The 20,438-nt window shown below is 42.7% G+C and overlaps 1 protein-coding gene and 1 non-coding gene across 2 annotated transcripts; both read right to left on the bottom strand.

The window, feature by feature from the left end:
- Positions 1-4,943: 4,943 nt before the first annotated feature.
- Positions 4,944-20,184, bottom strand: LOC118387805 (lipoamide acyltransferase component of branched-chain alpha-keto acid dehydrogenase complex, mitochondrial-like). Its single transcript, XM_035776531.2, has 11 exons — positions 20,063-20,184; positions 18,609-18,735; positions 18,357-18,432; positions 18,023-18,204; positions 17,671-17,798; positions 17,237-17,489; positions 16,731-16,897; positions 14,839-14,916; positions 8,170-8,361; positions 7,817-7,888; positions 4,944-7,537 (listed from the first exon to the last, which is right to left on the bottom strand). Exons 1-11 carry the CDS (start codon positions 20,105-20,107, stop codon positions 7,370-7,372), a joined length of 1,488 nt encoding a protein of 495 aa, XP_035632424.1. The 5' UTR covers positions 20,108-20,184; the 3' UTR covers positions 4,944-7,369.
- Positions 7,632-7,770, bottom strand: LOC118396487 (small nucleolar RNA SNORD94). The gene has a single exon (XR_004828205.1). It is a non-coding gene; the product is annotated as a small nucleolar RNA SNORD94 (small nucleolar RNA).
- Positions 20,185-20,438: the final 254 nt, after the last annotated feature.

The following is a 20,438-nucleotide window of genomic DNA, read 5'->3' as shown; positions in this document are numbered from 1 at the left end:
CCTACCCATGTGAGAGACGCAGACTCGGTCTCAACCTTTAAGTCTTTACTGAAGACTCATCTCTTCAGTAGGTCATAGGATTTTAGAGAGGAATGGAAAATTCGATATAGGCCGATAGTTTTAATATTTTCTGGGTCAAGGTTTGGCTTTTTCAAGAGAGGCTTTATTACTGCCACTTTTAGTGAGTTTGGTGAACATCCGGTGGATAGAGAGCAGTTTATTATTTTCACCATAGGAGGGCCAAGCACAGGAAGCACCTCTTTCAGTAGTTTAGTTGGAATAGGGTCCAGTATGCAGCTTGAAGATTTAGAGGCCATGATTATTTTCATCATTGTGTCAAGAGATATAGTACTAAAACACTTGAGTGTCTCCCTTGATCCTAGGTCCTGGCAGAGTTGTGCAGACTCAGGACAACTGAGGTTTGGAGGAATATGCAGATTTAAAGAGGAGTCCATAATTTGCTTTCTAATGATCATGATCTTTTCCTCAAAGAAGTTCATTAATTTATTACTGCTGAAGTGAAAGCCATCCTCTCTTGGGGAAGACTGCTTTTTAGTTAGCTTTGCGACAGTATCAAAAATAAATTTAGGATTGTTCTTATTTTCCTCAATTAAGTTGGAAAAATAGGATGATCGAGCAGCAGTGAGGGCTCTTCGATACTGCACGGTACCGTCTTTCCAAGCTACTCGGAAGACTTCCAGTTTGGTGTGGCGCCATTTCCGTTCCAATTTTTTGGAAGCTTGCTTCAGAGCTCGGGTATTTTCTGTATACCAGGGAGCTAGTTTCTTATGACAAATGTTTTTTTGTTTTTAGGGGTGCGACTGCATCTAGGGTATTGCCCAAAGTTAAATTGAGTTCCTCAGTTAGGTGGTTAACTGATTTTTGTTCTCTGACATCATTGGGTAGGGGGAGGGAGTCTGGAAGGGCATCAAGGAATCTTTGGGTTGTCTGAGAATTTATAGCACAACTTTTGATGCTCCTTGGTTGGGGTCTGAGCAGATTATTTGTTGCGATTGCAAACGTAATAAAATGGTGGTCCAATAGTTCAGGGTTATGAGGAAAAACATTAAGTTCCACAACATTTATTCCATTGGTCAAAACTATGTCCAGAATATGACTGTGGCAGTGAGTAGGTCCAGAGACATGTTGGACAAAACCAAATGAGTCGATGATGGCTCCGAAAGCCTTTTGGAGTGGGTCTGTGGACTTTTCCATGTGAATATTAAAGTCACCAAAAATTTGAATATTATCTGCCATGACTACAAGGTCCAATAGGAATTCAGGGAACTCAGTGAGGAACACTGTATATGGCCCAGGAGGCCTGTAAACAGTAGCTATAAAAAGTGATTGGGTAGGCTGCATAGATTTCATGACTAGAAGCTCAAAATACGAAAATGTCATATTTTTGGTTGTAAATTGAAATTTGCTATCGTAAATGTTAGCAATAATGTCTAAAAATGTTTTCGCTTTGTCATTATGGGGTATTGTGTGTAGATTGCTGAGGATATTTTAAATCCATTTTAAAGTACGGCTGTGATGTAACAAAATGTGGAAAAAGTCAAGGGGTCTGAATACTTTCCGAAGGCACAGGATCTTACATTCCAGGGTACTTACATTCCATGTTAATGTTTTAACCTGTGCTCTTTTTCCAAGTATTTATTAAAAGGGATAGTTATCAAGCCACTTGATTGGTTTGCCAAAAATGTAGTTTGTTGGTTGTTTAAAAAAATCACTTGCCACGTTTTACTCGCAATTAAACTCGATACTCTGGGTTGGATTAAATGCATAAGACACATTTCAGTCAGTCAAATCAGCATTTGTCCTAGGATATTTTTCAATCCATTTTAGAATAAGGCTGTAATGTAACAAAATGTGGAAAAAGTCAAGACGTCTGAATTACCTTCCAAAGGCACTGTATCTACTAGCATGCTAGCAGATACCATAGCCTTCCAGTCATTGCTCTAATGCTAGTTAGCAATTTCGCTAATGCTAGTTAGCAACTTCCTTCAAGCTGCACACAGACATAAAAATGGTATCTACAAGTTCATCTGACTCTGGGGAAGTGGATAAAGGTCGTCATTGCCAAAATCCTGAAGTATCCCGTTAAGCCTATTGGGTTTTGAACCTATGGGTATTCAATATTCCATAAAATTATCAAGGATAAACATCATTCACCTACCTACAGTCATGGCCAAAAGCTTTGAGAATGACTCAAATATACATTTCGGTTTGCTGCTTCAGTATGTTTAGATATTTTTTTTCGATTTTACTATGGAATACTGAAGTATAATTACAAGCATTTCATACGTGTCAAAGGCTTTTATTGACAATTACATGAAGTTGATGCAAAGTCAATATTTGCAGGGTTGACAATTCTTTTTCAAGACCTCTGCAATCCACCCTGGCATGCTGTCAATTAACTTCTGGACCACATCCTGACTGATGGCAGCCCATTCTTGCATAATCAATGCTTGGAGTTTGTCAGAATTTGTGGGTTTTTGTTTGTCCACCCACCTCTTGAGGATTGACCACAAGTTCTCAATGGGATTAAGGTCTGGGGAGTTTACTGGCCAAGGACCCAAAATATTGATGTTTTGTTCCCCAAGCCACTTAGTTATCACTTTTGCCTTATGGCAAGGTTTGTCACCAAACTGTTCCTGGATGGTTGGGAGAAGTTGCTCTCGGAGGATGTGTTGGTACCATTCTTTATTCATGGCTGTGTTCATAGGCAAAACTGTGAGTGAGCCCACTCCTTTGGCTGAGAAGCAACCCCACACATGAATGGTCTCAGGATGCTTTACTGTTGGCATGACACAGGTAGAGCTCACCTAGTCTTCTCTGGACAAGCCTTTTTCCAGATGCCCCAAACAAGCGGAAAGGGGATTAATCATAGAAAATGACTTTACCCCAGTCCTCAGCAGTCCAATCCCTACCTTTTGCAGAATATCAGTCTGTCCCTGATGTTTTTCCTGGGGAGAAGTGGCTTCTTTGCTGCCCTTCTTGACACCAGGCCATCCTCCAAAAGTATTTGCCTCACTGTGCATGCAGATGCACTCACACCTGCCTGCTGCACTCACACCTGCCTGCTGCACTCACACCTGCCTGCTGCCATTCCTGAGAAAGCTCTGTTCTGGCGGTGCCTCAATCCCGCAGCTGAATCAACTTTAGGAGACGGTCCTGGCACTTGCTGGACTTTCTTGGGCGCCCTGAAGCCTTCTTCACAACAATTGAACCGCTCTCCTTGAAGTTCTTGATGATCCAATAAATGGTTGATTTAGGTGCAATCTTACTGGCAGCAATATCCTTGCCTGTGAAGCCCTTTTTGTGCAAAGCAATGATAATGGCATGTGTTGCCTTGCAGGTAACCATGGTTGACAGAAGAAGAACAATGATTCCAAGCACCACCCTCCTTTTGAAGCTTCCAGTCTGTTATTCGAACTCAATCAGCATGACAGAGTGATCTCCAGCCTTGTCCTCGTCAACACTCACACCTGTGTTAACGAGATAATCAATGACATGATGTCAGCTGGTCCTTTTATGGCAGGGCTGAAATGCAGTGGAAATGTTTTTTGGGGATTCAGTTCATTTGCATGGCAAAGAGGGACTTTGCAATTAATTGCAATTCATCTGATCACACTTCATAACATTCTGGAGTATATGCAAATTGCCATCATACAAACTGAGGCAGCAGACTTTGTGAACATTAATATTTGTGTCATTCTCAAAACTTTTGGCCACGACTGTACACCGGCCCTTTGACCTTGTTGCTTCTGCATATCTTGTTTAGTTTTCTTAATTATAGTATCCCAAGGGACTTGATAGAGATGACGATGCCACTGCCACCCCGGTCATGGTGACCCTGATCAAATGCAGCTCCCAAAACAGTCTTAACTCAAAACAGGACTGGAGTCTGCCTGCTCACTGCTTCCTCAATTAGACAGGTAGGGCTTGACAAGGACAGAGGCAGGAACATATCTGCTTAGATTTCTTCACTGCAGAAGGAAATGCATTGGTCCTCATAATGATTGACAACATGATTAGCCTTTTTTCAATTTGGACCTCAATTCTTATTCCTACTGCATGTAGTAAGTAACTTTCACATAATTGACAAAAATGATTAAATACATCTCACTCCAAATCGACTAAAGTTCATGGAAGCACCAACACAGTTAATGTATACGTTCAAAACAGATGGGAGCACAGCTGCAGTTGTCCTGTAACAAACCGTCAAATCCTGTTGCCGGGCGGTCGCAGCCAAATTAAATAGTACCTTCTAAATTGCACTAATTTGCATGAAGTAAACCCATGTGCTAAATTCCCTCGACATATCCCTCTTTGTGTATGTTATTGTATTGATGGAATAGCTTCTTTGCTTTGAAAATCTTGTAAGAGTAGCAATAGAGCTCATAGCTTGTCAGTAGTGTTCCTAAATGAAACGTGACTCCGGAGGTTTCATTTTAGTCAGGGGTAGAACACTGAAAATAGTGGTGGTGGTCACAAGCTAAACTTGCCACATGGACTTACAGTCCCCCTGACAACACATACCTTCAGAAGACAGTAGGAAGAATTGTGTGAAATAGGGGTGGAAACTGTTCCAATGGTCACGTAACATGTTTGTCCTCTGTTCAATGGGGTGGGAAATTAGAAGCATTTTAGGACCAGCTCTATTCATTCCAAGTCCTGGAGACAAAGATGGTTACTCAGTTAATTAACTAAATATTTTAAATGAACTGTAGGGCTATATAATACAGACCTTATATTACACCATTAAAATAATTCCCATGGGAAAAATGACTGGGAATTTCCAACATGAACCTGTATCTCTCCCATACTTCCAGGCGAAGACAATTATTTAGCGTCTATAGACAAAATGCTTTATTTTGTCAAACTAGTGAGTGTCAGAATTCTCGGGGAACATAACGCACAACACTCAGCAAAGCCAATAAATCTTTACACCTCAAATTTATTAAAACTTGTTTTCAGGATCCACACAATATCAGAAACGGTGATTAAGTCAGACAGGCATTTCTCACACACCTTCAAATAGTACAATCTCCCTAAAATACAGAGACCACAGTACACATTCCCAAAACCCTACACTAAGGTTATGTTCGAATACTCATACTAACCGCACTATTTGTGACATAAATTGAGTAGGTAGTATACGGTATGTTAGTATGGGTATTCGAACAAAGCTTAAGTGTTCACTTCCACCCATAACTTAATATTTTCCTTTTTTTTTAACATCATCAAACAGCAAGAAAAGCAGTAACACAAATGGATCAAACTAACACTTGGGGAACCATTGGAGTGTTTGATCCAGTAGCTGCTGACATCATACAGTGCCTTCAGAAAGTATTCATACCCCACATTTTGTTGTGTTACAGACAGAATTTAAAATTGATAAAATTGAGAATTGTTATCACTGGCCTACACACAATACACACCCATAATGTCAAAGTTTTTTTACAAGTTAAAATTGAAAAGCTGAAATATCTTGAGTTTTTATGGCAATCCTAAGTTCAGGAGTAAAAATGTACTGAACAAGTCACATAATAAGTTACATGGACTCATTGTGTGCAAATATCATGTTTCACATGATTTTTGAATGACTACCTCATCTCTGTACCCCACACATACAGATAATTGTAAGGTCCCTCAGTCAAGCAGAGAATTTTAAATTATTTCAACCAAAACACCTGGGAGGTTTTCCAATACCTCACAAAGATGGTGGATGGGTAAAAACAAAAAGCAGACATTGAATATCCCTTTGAACATGAAGTGTTATTAATTACACTTTTGATGGTGTATCAAGACACCCAGTCACTACAAAGATACAGGTCTCCTTCCTAACGCAGTTGCCGGAGAGGAAGGAAACCGCTCAGGAATTTCATCCTGAACCCAACGGTGACTTTAAAACAGTTACAGAGTTTAATGGCTGTGACAGGAGAAAACTGAAGATGGATCAACATTGTAGTTACTCCACAATAATAACCTGATTGACAGAGTGAAAGGGAAGCCTGTACCGAATAAATAATTTTCAAAACATGCCTCCTGTTTGCAACAAGGCACTAAAGTAATACTGCAAAAGATGTGGCAAAGTATTTAACTTTTTGTCCTGAATACAAAGTGTTATATTTGGGGCAAATCCAATGCAACACATTACTGAGTACCACTCTCCATATTTTCAAGCATAGTGGAGGCCGCATCATGTTATGCTTGTAATTGTTAAGGACAGAAGTTTTTCAGGATAAAAATAAAATGGCGCTAGAGGAAAACATGGTTCAGTCTGCTTTCCACCACACACAGGATAATAACCTAAAACACAAGGCCAATATCGACACTGGTGTTGCTTACCATGAAGACCGTAAATGTTCCCGAGTGGTCAAGTTAGTTTTGACTTAAATCTACTTGAAAATCTATGGCAAGACTTGAAAATGGTTGTCTAGCTTTAATCAACAACCAATTTGAGTTTGGAGAATTTTGACAAGTATAATGGGCAAATGTTGCACAATGCTGGTGTGGAAAGCTCTTAAGAGACTTACCCAGAAAGATTAACAGCTGAAATTCCTGCCAAAAGGATGCTACAAAGTATTGACTCAATGGTGTGAATACTTACATAAATTAGATCTGTATTTCATTTTCAATACATTTGCAAAACATTCTAAAAACCTGTTTTCACTTTGTCATAGTAGGGTATTGCATCAATTTAATCCATTTTGAATTCAGGCTGTAACACAACAAAATGTGGAATAAGTCAAGGGGTATGAATACTTTCTGAAGGCACTGTAGCTGATATGAACACTAACAAGCGCATGTTGTGCAATGGTGCTTTCCATAGGGAATCACTAAACCGCACATTCTCTTGAAAATAGCTTTCTAGCATTGATGAGGGAATGTGTGGGGCTGTAAGAAAACAAAAAGGTGCAAAGACATTTTTACAGGGTTATACAGTATTTCAGAAATGCAACAGGTTTACTAAAAAAAAAAGGGTTGTTTTCAAACATTCTGCTCTTCAGGAGAAAGCGCTACTGTTCATAGCCATCCTATGTCAGTAAGGCAACCAGAAGAGAGCAATCAAACTAAGGCCACACACAAAGATAAAAACAGCCAGCAACTAGAGATTAGTTTCACAACGTTGAGTAGTAAGGGAACTTGTGGTGTCCGTGGCGTGTGCAGCCATCCATGTTCGGAGGAAGAAAGGTTTGGAAGGCCAAGGGGTCAGGAGCAGTATGGTGACCAGTAACACCCAGTCAAAGTGACTACCCAAGAGAGTCAGAGTACAGCAGACCAACTTCGCATCATCATGGGGGTTGGTTTTGCGTCGCTGGGCACGCGTCCAGGGGATGCAGGCCAGGGTACCGCATGCTCATTTCAGATCCAGGACCATAGAGGCCGGGTTCTCCAAGTAGTCCCTCCACAGGTTGGAAAACCGCGCCATGGTGGCCCCGTCGATGATCCGGTGGTCTGCCGACCAGCTGACGTTCATGACGTGAGCTTTCACCACCTCGTCCCTCGAGTTAAACCTTGGCAGGACCTGGAAGGGGCATAAACATGTCAGGAGATGATTATTCATAAATCAATCCAGACATCCATAACTATCAAATAAATATAAGTCCAGACAATGTCATGAGGCTCAGTCAGGCGTCTGTATCGTGTTGACACCTCCCAGTCAGCTGGCCACATGCCCACTAAGCTGAGAACTAGCACCAACACTCAGCTCCCATTATCAGCTGAGGTCCGTACCCCTGCGCCACTCATCATAGCCAGCATTGACAACATAACTGAATGTTAAAGTAATATCATTTTCACAAACCTGGATCTTTCCAAGAGCGCCAATCGCCACCTCAGGAGGCAGGATTACTGGCTTTGCATAAGTGCCTCCAATCTGATTCAATGGAAAACACAAATACATGACATGTAAAGACTGAACGAGCGGCTTAAGCAAGCATAGGTCCCAAATAATACAGCCGCTAGCTGTCAATTACTATTCAAGTTAACATTAGATGGCTACTAAAAAATGCAAACACGGCTTTTAATTATGAAAAAAAAATCTCACAAGGTTTAAAAAAATATATATATAAATCGGTTTGACTTATCAGTATCACTGCTCATCCTCCTAGCCACTAGTCCCCCTCCCTCCCCCCCCCGCCCCACTCCCCTGCTCACCGAGCCAATGTTGGAGAGGGTGAAGGTGCCTCCTGTGAGGTCGGCCGTGCCCAGCTGGCCCGTGGCACCCAGGGTCTGCATGCGGTTGAGCTCCACTGCGATCTCAAACACACTCAGCAACTGCACATTTTTCACATTGGGTACCAGCAGGCCCTGGCTCGTGTCCATGGCCAGACCAATATTGTGGGATGCCTGGTGGAGTAGGAGGAGACATATCAGCACATCTCAGAACCAGCTCAGGTTCTCAATCACTTTGAAGAAAGGATGAGTGAAATGTCATGTTCATGAGTCATTCTAGTTCTACGTCCAGCATTCTGCTCGCTGTGAGCAAGTACCCCATCTATTTGAATATACACTACATGACCAAATGTATGTGGACACCTGCTCGTCAATCATCTCATTCCAAAACCATGGGCATTAATATAGAGAGTTGGTCCCCCCCATTCCTGCTATAACAGCCACCACTCTTCTGGGAAGGCTTTCCCCTAGATGTTGGAACATTGCTGTGGGGACTTCATCCACAAAAGCATTAGTGAGGTCGGGCACTAATGTTGGGGCGATGAGACCTGGCTTCACAGTCGGCGTTCCAATTCATCCCAAAGGTGTTCGATTGGGTTGAGGTCAGGGCTCTGTGCAGGCTAGTCAAAGTCTTCCACACCGATCACGACAAACCATTTTGTATGGACCTCGCTTTGTGCACGAGTACATTGTCATGCTGATACAGGGAATGGCCTTCCCCAGACTGTTTCCACAAAGTTGGAAGCACAGAATGTCATTGTATGGTGTAGCGCTTAGATTTCTCTTCAATGGAACTAAGGGGCCTAGCACGAAAAAGGAAATTCAAGATGTAGGATGGGACAAACCTAAACTTTAAATGAGTCATTTCTCTTAACAGGGGGGGTAGCGGACATCCAAATTCACAGAGAATACATTACATAGGATGGAGAAACAATTCTCAGAGCTGCAGCTCTTAATTACTTGTTACATAAGTAGAACGGATACTATATACTCGTTGTTGGGGTGGTCCGTGGATGGCTTTATACCATTTCTATGGATCCCTCATGTCCTACTCGTTGTTAAAAAAAAACAAATTTGGTCCAAATCAGATGTTAGGTACTATAATTTATTGAATATTATGAATCCTATAATTATTATTATTTTTTTAAATGGCCAACCCTTTAAATAACACCCGAGACGTTGCCAGACCCCTGGTTGAGTTGGCGCGTACACAGCTAGATAAACACACTGAATCTCTGAAGGGTTAACAGTGACATGTACAGGGTTGCAGGTGTGATTGCAGAGTACAGTGAAAATCATAAGCTCTGACATGCAGGACTAAGTGGAAATAAAATGACAATGCTAATAAATAAATAAATGATAGAACTATATACACATAACTGTAGCAGTGATTAATACATGTCTATTAGGGTGGAGGCAGAGTATAGACTTGAGGCGGTGGGGGGACCAAGTGAAATAAAAACAAAAATAAGAAAATAAGGGGAAAAAACACTAGAAAACAAAGTAGAAATCTGCAATGAGGCGCCCCTCATTAGCTTGCTGCTACATGCCAGGGAGATAGCGTCTCTCCCACTGGATAGTGGAGGCTGCTTAGAGAGCGCCCTGCCACAAGATGGGTTAGCAAAACAGACAAAAAGTTGGTAGGATATCCCGGGTCCGTTCAATGTACGTGCGTAAAGAAGGACCCCGGACACAGGGCATGCAAACTGTTGCTCATCAGAAACAAATGGAGGCGAAAAATAGAAAATAGCTTAAACATTTTTTTAAGGACCTGTAGGACATAGCCATTACTTTCGGGGCGAAGACTGCATTTGGACGCGACGTCACCTCAGAATGGCCTTGGGCGAAGTACCGGAAGGGTGTATGGATGACTTGGGAGGTCCCCAACATGTTTAGCCGAGGCTAAAGCCACAAGAAAGGAAATGTCACAGGAGAAGATCTTCAGATCCAGACTCAGTCATTCAAAAGAAGGCCTCTCACAGAGCATCCAAAACCAAATCCCAAGTGGGCGCAATAGGTTGAGAATCTGTAATCTAATTCCTAGGAATGAAAAGTGTTGAGATGGGGATCAACAGCTCATTTTGGGATTCATTTGAACCAGAGACCGTGTGTTGGACAATAGCATGGTTGTGTCCAGCCCTGATTGTTCCCTCCACTCTGCTTCCAACCACCAACTGCCTACGGGCCCATAACCTGTATCACTAGACACCTCATTAGGGACTAGTGAACTACAGACAGGAAGCAGCAATGAATCCCAGTAATGCACAACCTATGGGAAGGGTGCCCCCTTGTGGAATCATCATAGGGTTTGGTTTCAATACTTCAAACCAAATATCGGTCCAGGTAGTCACAAAAATAGATGGGGGTTGGATTAAATGGTGATTTTAATGAATGGAGCGAATTTGGAGCAGGCAGTTTAAGAGAGCAGTTGGAAAGGACGTGGAGCGTTCAATAAACATAAGAGAGCGGTTGGAAAGGACGTGGAGCGTTCAATAAACATAAGAGAGCGGTTGGAAAGGACGTGGAGCGTTCAATAAACATAAGAGAGCGGTTGGAAAGGACATGGAGCGTTCAATAAACATAAGAGAGCGGTTGGAAAGGACGTGGAGCGTTCAATAAACATAAGAGAGCGGTTGGAAAGGACGTGGAGCGTTCAATAAACATAAGAGAGCGGTTGGAAAGGACGTGGAGCGTTCAATAAACATAAGAGAGCGGTTGGAAAGGACGTGGAGCGTTCAATAAACATAAGAGAGCGGTTGGAAAGGACGTGGAGCGTTCAATAAACATAAGAGAAAGCGGTTGGAAAGGTTGGAAAGGACGTGGAGCGTTCAATAAACATAAGGGAGCGGTTGGAAAGGACGTGGAGCGTTCAATAAACATAAGAGAAAGCGGTTGGAAAGGACGTGGAGCGTTCAATAAACATAAGAGAAAGGACGGTTGGAAAGGGCGTGGAGCGTTCAATAAACATAAGAGAGCGGTTGGAAAGGACGTGGAGCGTTCAATAAACATAAGAGAGCGGTTGGAAAGGACGTGGAGCGTTCAATAAACATAAGAGAGCGGTTGGAAAGGACGTGGAGCGTTCAATAAACATAAGAGAGCGGTTGGAAAGGACGTGGAGCGTTCAATAAACATAAGAGAGCGGTTGGAAAGGACGTGGAGCGTTCAATAAACATAAGAGAGCGGTTGGAAAGGACGTGGAGCGTTCAATAAACATAAGAGAGCGGTTGGAAAGGACGTGGAGCGTTCAATAAACATAAGAGAGCGGTTGGAAAGGACGTGGAGCGTTCAATAAACATAAGAGAGCGGTTGGAAAGGACGTGGAGCGTTCAATAAACATAAGAGAGCGGTTGGAAAGGACGTGGAGCGTTCAATAAACATAAGAGAGCGGTTGGAAAGGACGTGGAGCGTTCAATAAACATAAGAGAGCGGTTGGAAAGGACGTGGAGCGTTCAATAAACATAATCTAGAACTGTAAAAAGGGATATCATTTGTGTTTTGCTTTCATAGATGCATGACGTGTGCCTCGTTTCACAGGAGCATTATACATTTTAAAAAGCCTTAACTCAATGAACTAGCCGTAACGAATTTTGTTTACATACATAGAGTTTGATTGTCCAACAACAGTTTTATAATTTATTCATTTTGTGACCACCTAGTGTCCTCTTTCCACTGCTGTGGTGCTGAATCGCAGCGAGAATGGTGAGTGGGCCGGGCCTGCCCGGTCATGCCTAGAAGGAATCCAGCTTTTGTCAAATTAAGATCAAGTTCAATTTTAGCTAACACAAACCCTGTTCCTAAGCTTAACCCAATTCTCCTAAACTGCTACAAAAAGTCAAATCTGACATTCAATTTGACAAATGCTGGATCCCTTCTAGCCATGACCGGCTGGCCCTGGTGTTTGTAGACAGCCGTGTTTTGTTATTTACTACTCCTAATTGTTCATGCCTGGGCTAAATTAAATTAGAGTCCGGAAAACAGCTGTGTTTCGTTCTTTATTCATTTAAAATGTTCATACAAATAGCCTATTGGACAGGTCGCTCGCAAATTATATAAATATACTTCGGCATTGTTTTATTGCTGTGTAGGTGACTTGTTCAAGGCAAAATGTTTATTTTTTAAATGATAATTATGATTTCTAGCAGGGATGAAGACTCAACGGTTAATATTTTGCTTTTCAATAAACATCTTTAATTTTTGGTATAAGAACATTGTTCTACTTTTACAAGCTAATTTCTATTCTGAATCATGTAGAAACCAAAACATTTTGGATTCTTCAAAGAAGCCACTCTTTCCCTTGATGATAGCTTTGCACACTCTTAGCATTCCCCCTCAACCGGCTTCATGAGGTACTCGTCGAGTAGCCTCCCGTAACTGGTGATAGAGCCCGCAAGAACCGTGTTGATTGTGGACAGCCACCCAGGCATTTAAGACATTCGCTCTAACCAAAGACTTAATCCATCTCCGCATCCTACAACTGAAAATTGATTCCAGTCCTGTCTTGTCAAAAATGTCCCCTGTATGTCCTGATCCCGCAACAGTTCCATAACCCCAGAATGTTCCTGTCCCGTGATCATTTTTATGTGCAGAAATCAGAAATAACTTCCTCCGTTAGCTGCTCGTCTGTCCCCCGTTCTGCATACAGAATCGCTTTAGTGGAAACCAAGACTTCTCAGGACAGGCCTGGTTGTAGCTATATAGTGCCTTCAGAAAGTATTTACACCCCTTGACTTTTTCCACATTTTGTTGTTACAGCCTGATTTAAAAATGGATTCAATTGAGATTTGTCGTCACTGGTCTACACACAATACCCCATAATGTCAAAGTGGAATTATATATTTTTCAAAATGTTTAAAAATTAAAAGCTGAAATGTTTAAGTCGTATTCAACCCCTTTTATGACAAGTGGAAATAAGTTCAGGAGTAAACGTGTGCTTAACAAGTCACATAAGTTGCATGGACTCACTATGTGCAATAATAGTGTTTAACATGATTTTTAAAATGACTACACCATCGCTGTACCCCACACAATTATATTTCATCTACTGGTAGATGAAAATAAATATATTAAAAAATAAACTACATTTAAATAATCGGTGAAGTTCTTAGTGTACACCCAGTCCTAACTCAGTTGCCAGAAAGGAAAGAAACTGTTTAGGGATTTTACCGTGAGGCCAATGGTGACTTCAAAACAGTTAAGAGTTTAATGGCTGTTATAACCACATTGAGATTTTCTACTTACCCAGATGGAAAGTGGATACCTAATGCATTCAAGCGAAATGTGTCTTCTACATTTAACCCAACCTCTGAATCAGAGGTGCGGGGGCTTAAATCGACATCATCTGCGACTGGGAGCAGTTCTTGTGGGGGTTAACTGCTTGCTCGACGCTAGGGCAGAACGGACGATTTTCTTCCCACCTCGCCGGCTCGATGATTGGAACAAGCAACCTTTTTTTTGTTTTTTGTTGACTTTTTACCCCTCTTTCTCCCCAATTTCGTGGTATCCAATTGTTAGTAGCTACTATCTTGTCTCATCGCTACAACTCCCATACGGGCTCGGGAGAGATGAAGTTTGAAAGTCATGCGTCCTCCGATACACAACCTAACCAAGCCACACTGCTTCTTAACACAGCAAGCATCCAACCCGGAAGCCAGCCGCACCAATGTGTCGGAGGAAACACTGTGCAACATGGCAACCTTGGTTAGCGTGCACTGCGCCCGGCCTGCCAAGGATATCCCTCCCGGGTCAAACCCTCCCTAACCCGGACGACGCTAGGCCAATTGTGCGTCGCCCCACGGACCTCCCGGTCGCGGCCGGTTACGACAGAGCCTGGGTGCGAACCCAGAGTCTCTGGTGGCACAACTGGCGCTGCAGTACAGCGCCCTTAACCACTGCGCCACCCAGGAGGCCGAACAAGCAACCTTTCAGTCGAATTAACTCATGACGTGCAACTGTATATTTCTCTACTTGCATCAGAGGTCAAGTGACTGGAGTGATTGGAGCGAGGAAATTACCATTTATTGTTTTCTTGGTTTTTATTATTAAGCAAATTATATATTAGGCCTCACTCCAGAACTTCACTACCATTCCTGTTCCCGTGTCAACCTCTAACTTACACAAAGACAACAAACCTGAGTATCTCTTTATTCATTTGGGCATGGTTATGAACCCAAACCCGGCTTAGCCGTCGTCATCTAGGTCGCATTTTTAGCAATCTTAACTCATTGCTATAGCCAGGCCAAACAATCCGAAGAATAACACATTTTTTGTGATTAGGAAACTATAAGAACCATACAAAGTCCAGCACACAACATCCAGGGGTGCGCACGCTCTTCCACAAAGGGGCAGTTTAGTTGGCGCAACGTGAGACAGTCTCATGTTCCAATTGTTTGTTTTAGTAACGTGAATCGTTCCCGTCTACACCGAGATGAAGAGTGGAATAATGGAAAGAATTCATTCTAGCCTCACACTTATCACCTGTGGAAGGCGGGGCTTCCAGAGACGAAAGGATTTTATTGGCCTTGTCAGGAGTGATTTTAGATTTTCAACAGAAGTTGAGAGAGTGCGACTCCCCATAGTATGTTGTACCAAAGTTGACTGACTGAAAGGGAAGCAATGTCTCCCCAACACCATCCCCCCTTCCTGCAGCCTTACCTTGTAGGTGATGTTCTGAACAGCCTCGTCCACCGAGGCGTTGAGGATAGGGAAATGGAGAAGGCCCAGGGAAGCAGCCTGCTCAAACAGAGAAGATCATGATTATCTTCAAATTACATTTTATTTGTCACATGCGCCGAATACAACTGGTGTAGGCCTTACCGTGTAGCGCTTACTTACAAGACCTTAACCAACAATGCAGTTAGAGTGAAGACCATTTTTTATTTTTATAAACTAAAGTAAAAATAATAATAACGAGGCTATATACAGGGGTTACTGGTACGGAGTCAGTGTGCGGGGGAAAAGGTCAGTCGAGGTAATTTGTACATGTAAGTAGGGGTAAAGTCACTACGCATTGTTAAACAACTAGTAGCAGCATTATAAAAACATCTGGGGGTGTCAACACAAATAATCCGTGTGGCATTTGATTAATTGTTCAGCAGTCTTACGGCTTTGGCGTAGAAGCTGTTAAGGAGCCTTTTGGACCTAGATTTGGAACTCCGGTAATGCTTGCCGAGAACAGTCTATGACTTGGGTGACTAGAGTCGTTGACAATTTTTTGGGCCTTCCTCTGACACTGCCTAGTATTATAGGTCCTGGATGCAGGAAGCTTGGCCCCAGTGATGTACTGGGCCGCACGCACTACCCTCTGTAGCACTTTACGGTCGGATGCAGAACAGTTGCCATACCAGCCGGTGATGCAACCGGTCAGGATGCTCTCAATGGTGCAGATGTATAACTGAGGATTTAGGGACCCATGCCAAATCTTTTCAGTCTCCTGAGGTGGAAAAGGCGTTGTCGTGCCCCCTTCAAGACTTTCTTGGTGTGTTTGGACCATTATAGTTTGTTGGTGATGGGGACATCAAGGAACTTGAAAATCTCAACCTGCTCCACTACAACCCCATCGATGTGATGGTCGGGCCCTCCTTTTCCTGTAGTCCACATTCAGCTCCATTGTCTTAAGCATGTTGAAGGAGTTGTTGTCCTGGCACCACACTGCCAGGTCTCTGACCTCCTCTCTATAGGCGGTCTCATCATTGTCGGTGATCAGGCCTACCACTGTTGTGACGACAGCAAATGTAATGTTGGTGTTGGAGTCGTGCTTGGCCACACAGTCGTGGGAGAACAGGGAATACACGAGGGGCCAACGTGTTGAGGATCAGTGTAGCAGATGTGTTGTTGCCTACCCATACCACCTGGGGACGGCCCGCCAGGAAGTCCAGGATCCAGTTGCAGAGGGAGGTGTTTAGTCCCAGGATCCTTAGCTTAGTGATGAGCTTTGTGGGCACTACAGTGTTGAACGCTGAGCTGTAGTCAATGAACAGCATTCTCACATAAGGTTACTTTTGTCCAGGTGGGAAAGGACAGTGTGAAGTGGGATTGATATTGCGTCATCTGTGGATCTCTTGGGGCGATATGCAAACTGGAGTGGGTCTAGGGTTTCCGGGATGATGGCGCTGAAGTAAGCCATGACCAGCCTTTTAAAGCACTTCATGGCTACCGACGTGAGTGCTAAGGGGCGTTAAGTCAATTACCTTCGCTTTCATGGGCACAGGGACTATGGTGTGATCCAAACCGCAGCAAGCAGGCTATTTACCCAAATCCTCTGGCATAGTACTTCAGGAATGACGTACAATGATTCTTTCATGACACCCCTGTAATAATGAAGTTTCTGTGCAGGGCATTATAACTCTTCCGTCACAAAACACAAGCTGCTACCTCTGTCATAACAAGAGTACATGATCTGGCAGGAGCTTATAACGCTGACATTTCAACTTCATAACGAACACATCTTATTAGGTGTTCCCCATGCATTTTGGCAATAGTGTCACTGACACTAGACATGTCACCTCACAACTTCATATTACATCATGTCAGGAGTCAAAGGTCACCTTGATGAAGAAGGGCATGTAGCTGAGCTTGACACCGCGAGCCTCTGACAGGCCCTTCAGCTCCTTGCGCAAATGCACCAGCCTCGTCAAATCCACTTCATCTTTATAACCAAAGTGGGGGATCTTCAAAGCTGCAGTCATGGTCTTCACCATTGCTTTGTGGAAACCTGGTCGTTCAGAAGAACACATTGGAAAAAAGGGATATGTTTTGATGAAGCCAGTACTATATTGCTAAGTTACCACCCGTCCCATCAGGTCACTTTAGACTGTAACAAACAAAGCCAGAAGGAAGTTGTTTGGAACCTGGACTGAACCTAGATTGGGAATTTAAATACAGTGACAAGCTTTTTGAAACACGTTCAAAACATCACTGCTACTCTAATTATAATAGACTATATTTAACCTGTCTAGCTAATACTATGAGTTATTCTCTGAATCAGAAATGTATCCCAGAAAGCAAACACATTTTTTGGAACCATTAACCGTCTCTGTAAAGCTCCCTCTACCTTTCAGGGGCTCAGTGATGTCCTTGCCCGTGAAGACGGGCCTCGAGACGACAGGGAGCTGGACACTTGGCGTGGGCTTCATCTTGGGCATGGAGGCCGAGGAGGGGGCGGATGCTGCGGGAGGGGGTGGCTGGATCTCATGGAATGGGGTCGGGGGTAAGATGGCCCCTGTCTGTTTGGCCAGGAAGTTGAGGATGTCCTCTTTGAGGATCCGTCCGTCTCTCCCGGTACCGACCACTTCACTCAGCTTGATCTAAGGAGGAATGGAAAGTAGGCGGCAAAGAGGTAAATAGACAATCATCACAAAAGCCTGGACACCCAGTAGTTGGCCATTTCAGGTTTAAGGGGGTGGTGCTAAATCTTGTGCTGTAGTGCCATCTTGCAGTGAATGCATGCTTGCATGTGTATGTGTCGGTCTTTTAATAACAACTCACATTGTTCTCCATGGCTAAACGACGGACTGCAGGTGTGGCCTGGGTCTTATGTCCCTTGATTTCCTGGTGTGTGTGCTCATCGTTTGACATCGCCGGGGTCTCCACAACATCCTCCTCATGGACCACCTCTGAAAGATCGACCAAAGTCACTATTCCCACCTTCCAACAGAAGCCAACGTTGTTTTGAACTTAGATAATTTGGTGTTCCAAAATGTTTTTATTTATTATTATAAACGTGACCCAGGTAATATGAACTGGCTTCAAGTTTCAGTTCTATTGTCTAAACATTTGATACATAAAAAGTTGGGAGATTCCCATTACGCCATTGGTGATGCTTTGGCGGCATACCTACCCGGACCGGGCTCTGTCTCGATATCCACCAGGGGTGTGCCCACTAAGGCTGTGGCATCAACCTCATAGTAGAGCTTTTTAATGACACCGTCATAGCGACTTGTGATGGTGACAGATGCCTTGTCACTCTGTACCTCACAGATGCTGTCAAACTGGGAGACTTTGTCTCCTTCCTTCACATACCTATGGAAACAGAAAGACAACCTTAACATCTTTCTCTTGGAGTAGCTATGCTTAGTAATCATTGAACTTGTGTGGCCTCTAGTGGCAACTCTTTTAACAAAACGTAATTCATATACAGCTTTATGTTGCTGTACTATATTTTGAAAACATACCATTCCTTCACCGTCACCTCCATGATGCCCTCGCCAATATCTGATAGTTTGAATGGCAGAATTGGTCCTGATGTGACTAAAGAAAGCAAATGATCATTAAAAATGAAACATCCATTCTTTAACCTATAACTTCCACATAGCCTTTCGTGCATTTAAGATTGTTTAGTTTACTGTCTGTACGGAGTGTACACTGTCAGCAGTAGCATCTTCCTCATTCCACATCCCTGTGCGCTGATTCCGAAGCCTACTTACCATAACTGGTGTGGAAAAACCTAGAGCTGCACAGCTGAGGGATGAAGACAGTGTGGGGATGACGGGTGTAGTCTGGTCGGCCAGTTTGGACCCTGGAGCAGCAACGCTTGTACCGATGTGCCAAGAGCTGCGATGATAAACGAGAAATAGATCCATGTCATGATCAGTCATTAGATGGGGTCACGTTTCCGGACTAGGCTTTGGATACTTCTATACCATTTCAGCATCTAAAGATATAGCTAGCATGACTTCGTAGCTTTCAACAGTTGACTAGCTGCAGAGCAAGTTTAGTTTAACAATCTAATGTTACACACAGTACCAATCAAAAGTTGACACCTCATTCAACAGTTTCTTTATTTTTACTATTTTCTACATTATAGAATAATATTTAGGACATCAAAACTATGAAATAACACATATGGAATCGTGAAGTAACCAAAATTAAGTGTTAAACAAATATAAATATATTTTATACTTGTGATTCTTCAAAGTAGCACACACTGTATATAGGCTCTTTTTTTCTATTGTGTTATTGACTGTATGCTTGTTTATTCCATGTAACTCTGTCGTTTGTGTCGCACTGCTTTGCTTTATCTTGGCCAGGTCGCAGTTGTAAATGAGAACTTGTCAACTAGTTTACCTGGTTAAATAAAGGTGAAATAAAAATATCAATGAGAAAGACTTTCAAATAACAAAGAAACTGCTACAGTAGGTGTTGCACAAATCCATACGCAATGTATGCCTCCAGTTGACGAACTACACTTCCTCCCCAGTTAAGTTTACACAGAGGTGTTCCGAGAACGCTAAATAGCCAATTAGCCTGTCTTCCGTAAACAAAGGTTGTAATACAACAGAGATGGCCGTGTGGAAACTCTATCACAAACGCTAACCCTATAAAAAAAAGTGTGTCGTAATTTAACCTTTTGATTTTAGAAATGTATTTGTCGCTGAAATGAAAAATACGTAATTTGATTCCAAAACCATACCGCAAGCGATGCGTTTTAACGTTCAGAACGAGCGTAGAAAATGTTAACAAAATATTACAGTACTATCGTCAGGCGATAAAGGTAACGTTAGTTACAGTGGTCTATGAATGGGTTAGGGATGACATTGTATTGGCATTCAAGTTCAATTCTTTCAGACACACCGTGTCAACAGTTTGAGTCAAATAAATAGTTGACCATCTGGGTAGTAGTAACCAACAGATAGCAATTATTCATAGCAATTATTCATAACTACAAAACAATTAGGAAAAATTGTCTATTTCAATCCCACTTCACTGTAACAGACTCGAATTAGCTTGTTAGCTAGTCAGGCTAGCAGCTGCATGGGAAGCGTCTCTATATTGATGTACAGTAGCAATATTTCTAAATGTATGATCCTTGTGCATCATCAACTATCTCGCAAAGCTTTCACGTCGGTATACACATCTGGAAAAACTTTAACAAACCTACCAAGCGTCTCATAAATGTGAATGAGCCTCTGGTAACTGCCGCCATCTTTGTTTCTCTTCGTGCGGATCCAACGCACGCCCCTTTCAATGGCCAATCAGAGATCAGTCCCTATGGAGATGTTGCTGCGTTCGTAGGCCAGTCGGAACAAGGAAACACGTGCCATATTCAAACAATTAGCAAGTCAGAATATCCGGGTTTCCTAGTTTCATACGGGGTTGTGAACGCGGCATAAATCCACGATATGAGTCAGACATACTTTTGAGGAGATGGGAACAAGTACCAGAGAGAATAAATCATATTTCCTGTTGTGTGGGAAAGGTGTCACATTGTTCCAGGTCAGACAGGTAAAATGGTAGAAGTGGATGCTGAGTTCGAA

Source organism: Oncorhynchus keta, chromosome 1 (assembly GCF_023373465.1).
Source record: "Oncorhynchus keta strain PuntledgeMale-10-30-2019 chromosome 1, Oket_V2, whole genome shotgun sequence".
NCBI lineage: Eukaryota > Metazoa > Chordata > Actinopteri > Salmoniformes > Salmonidae > Oncorhynchus > Oncorhynchus keta.
Note: the sequence above shows the minus strand (reverse complement) of the source record. Positions and strands in the feature narration are given on the sequence as shown.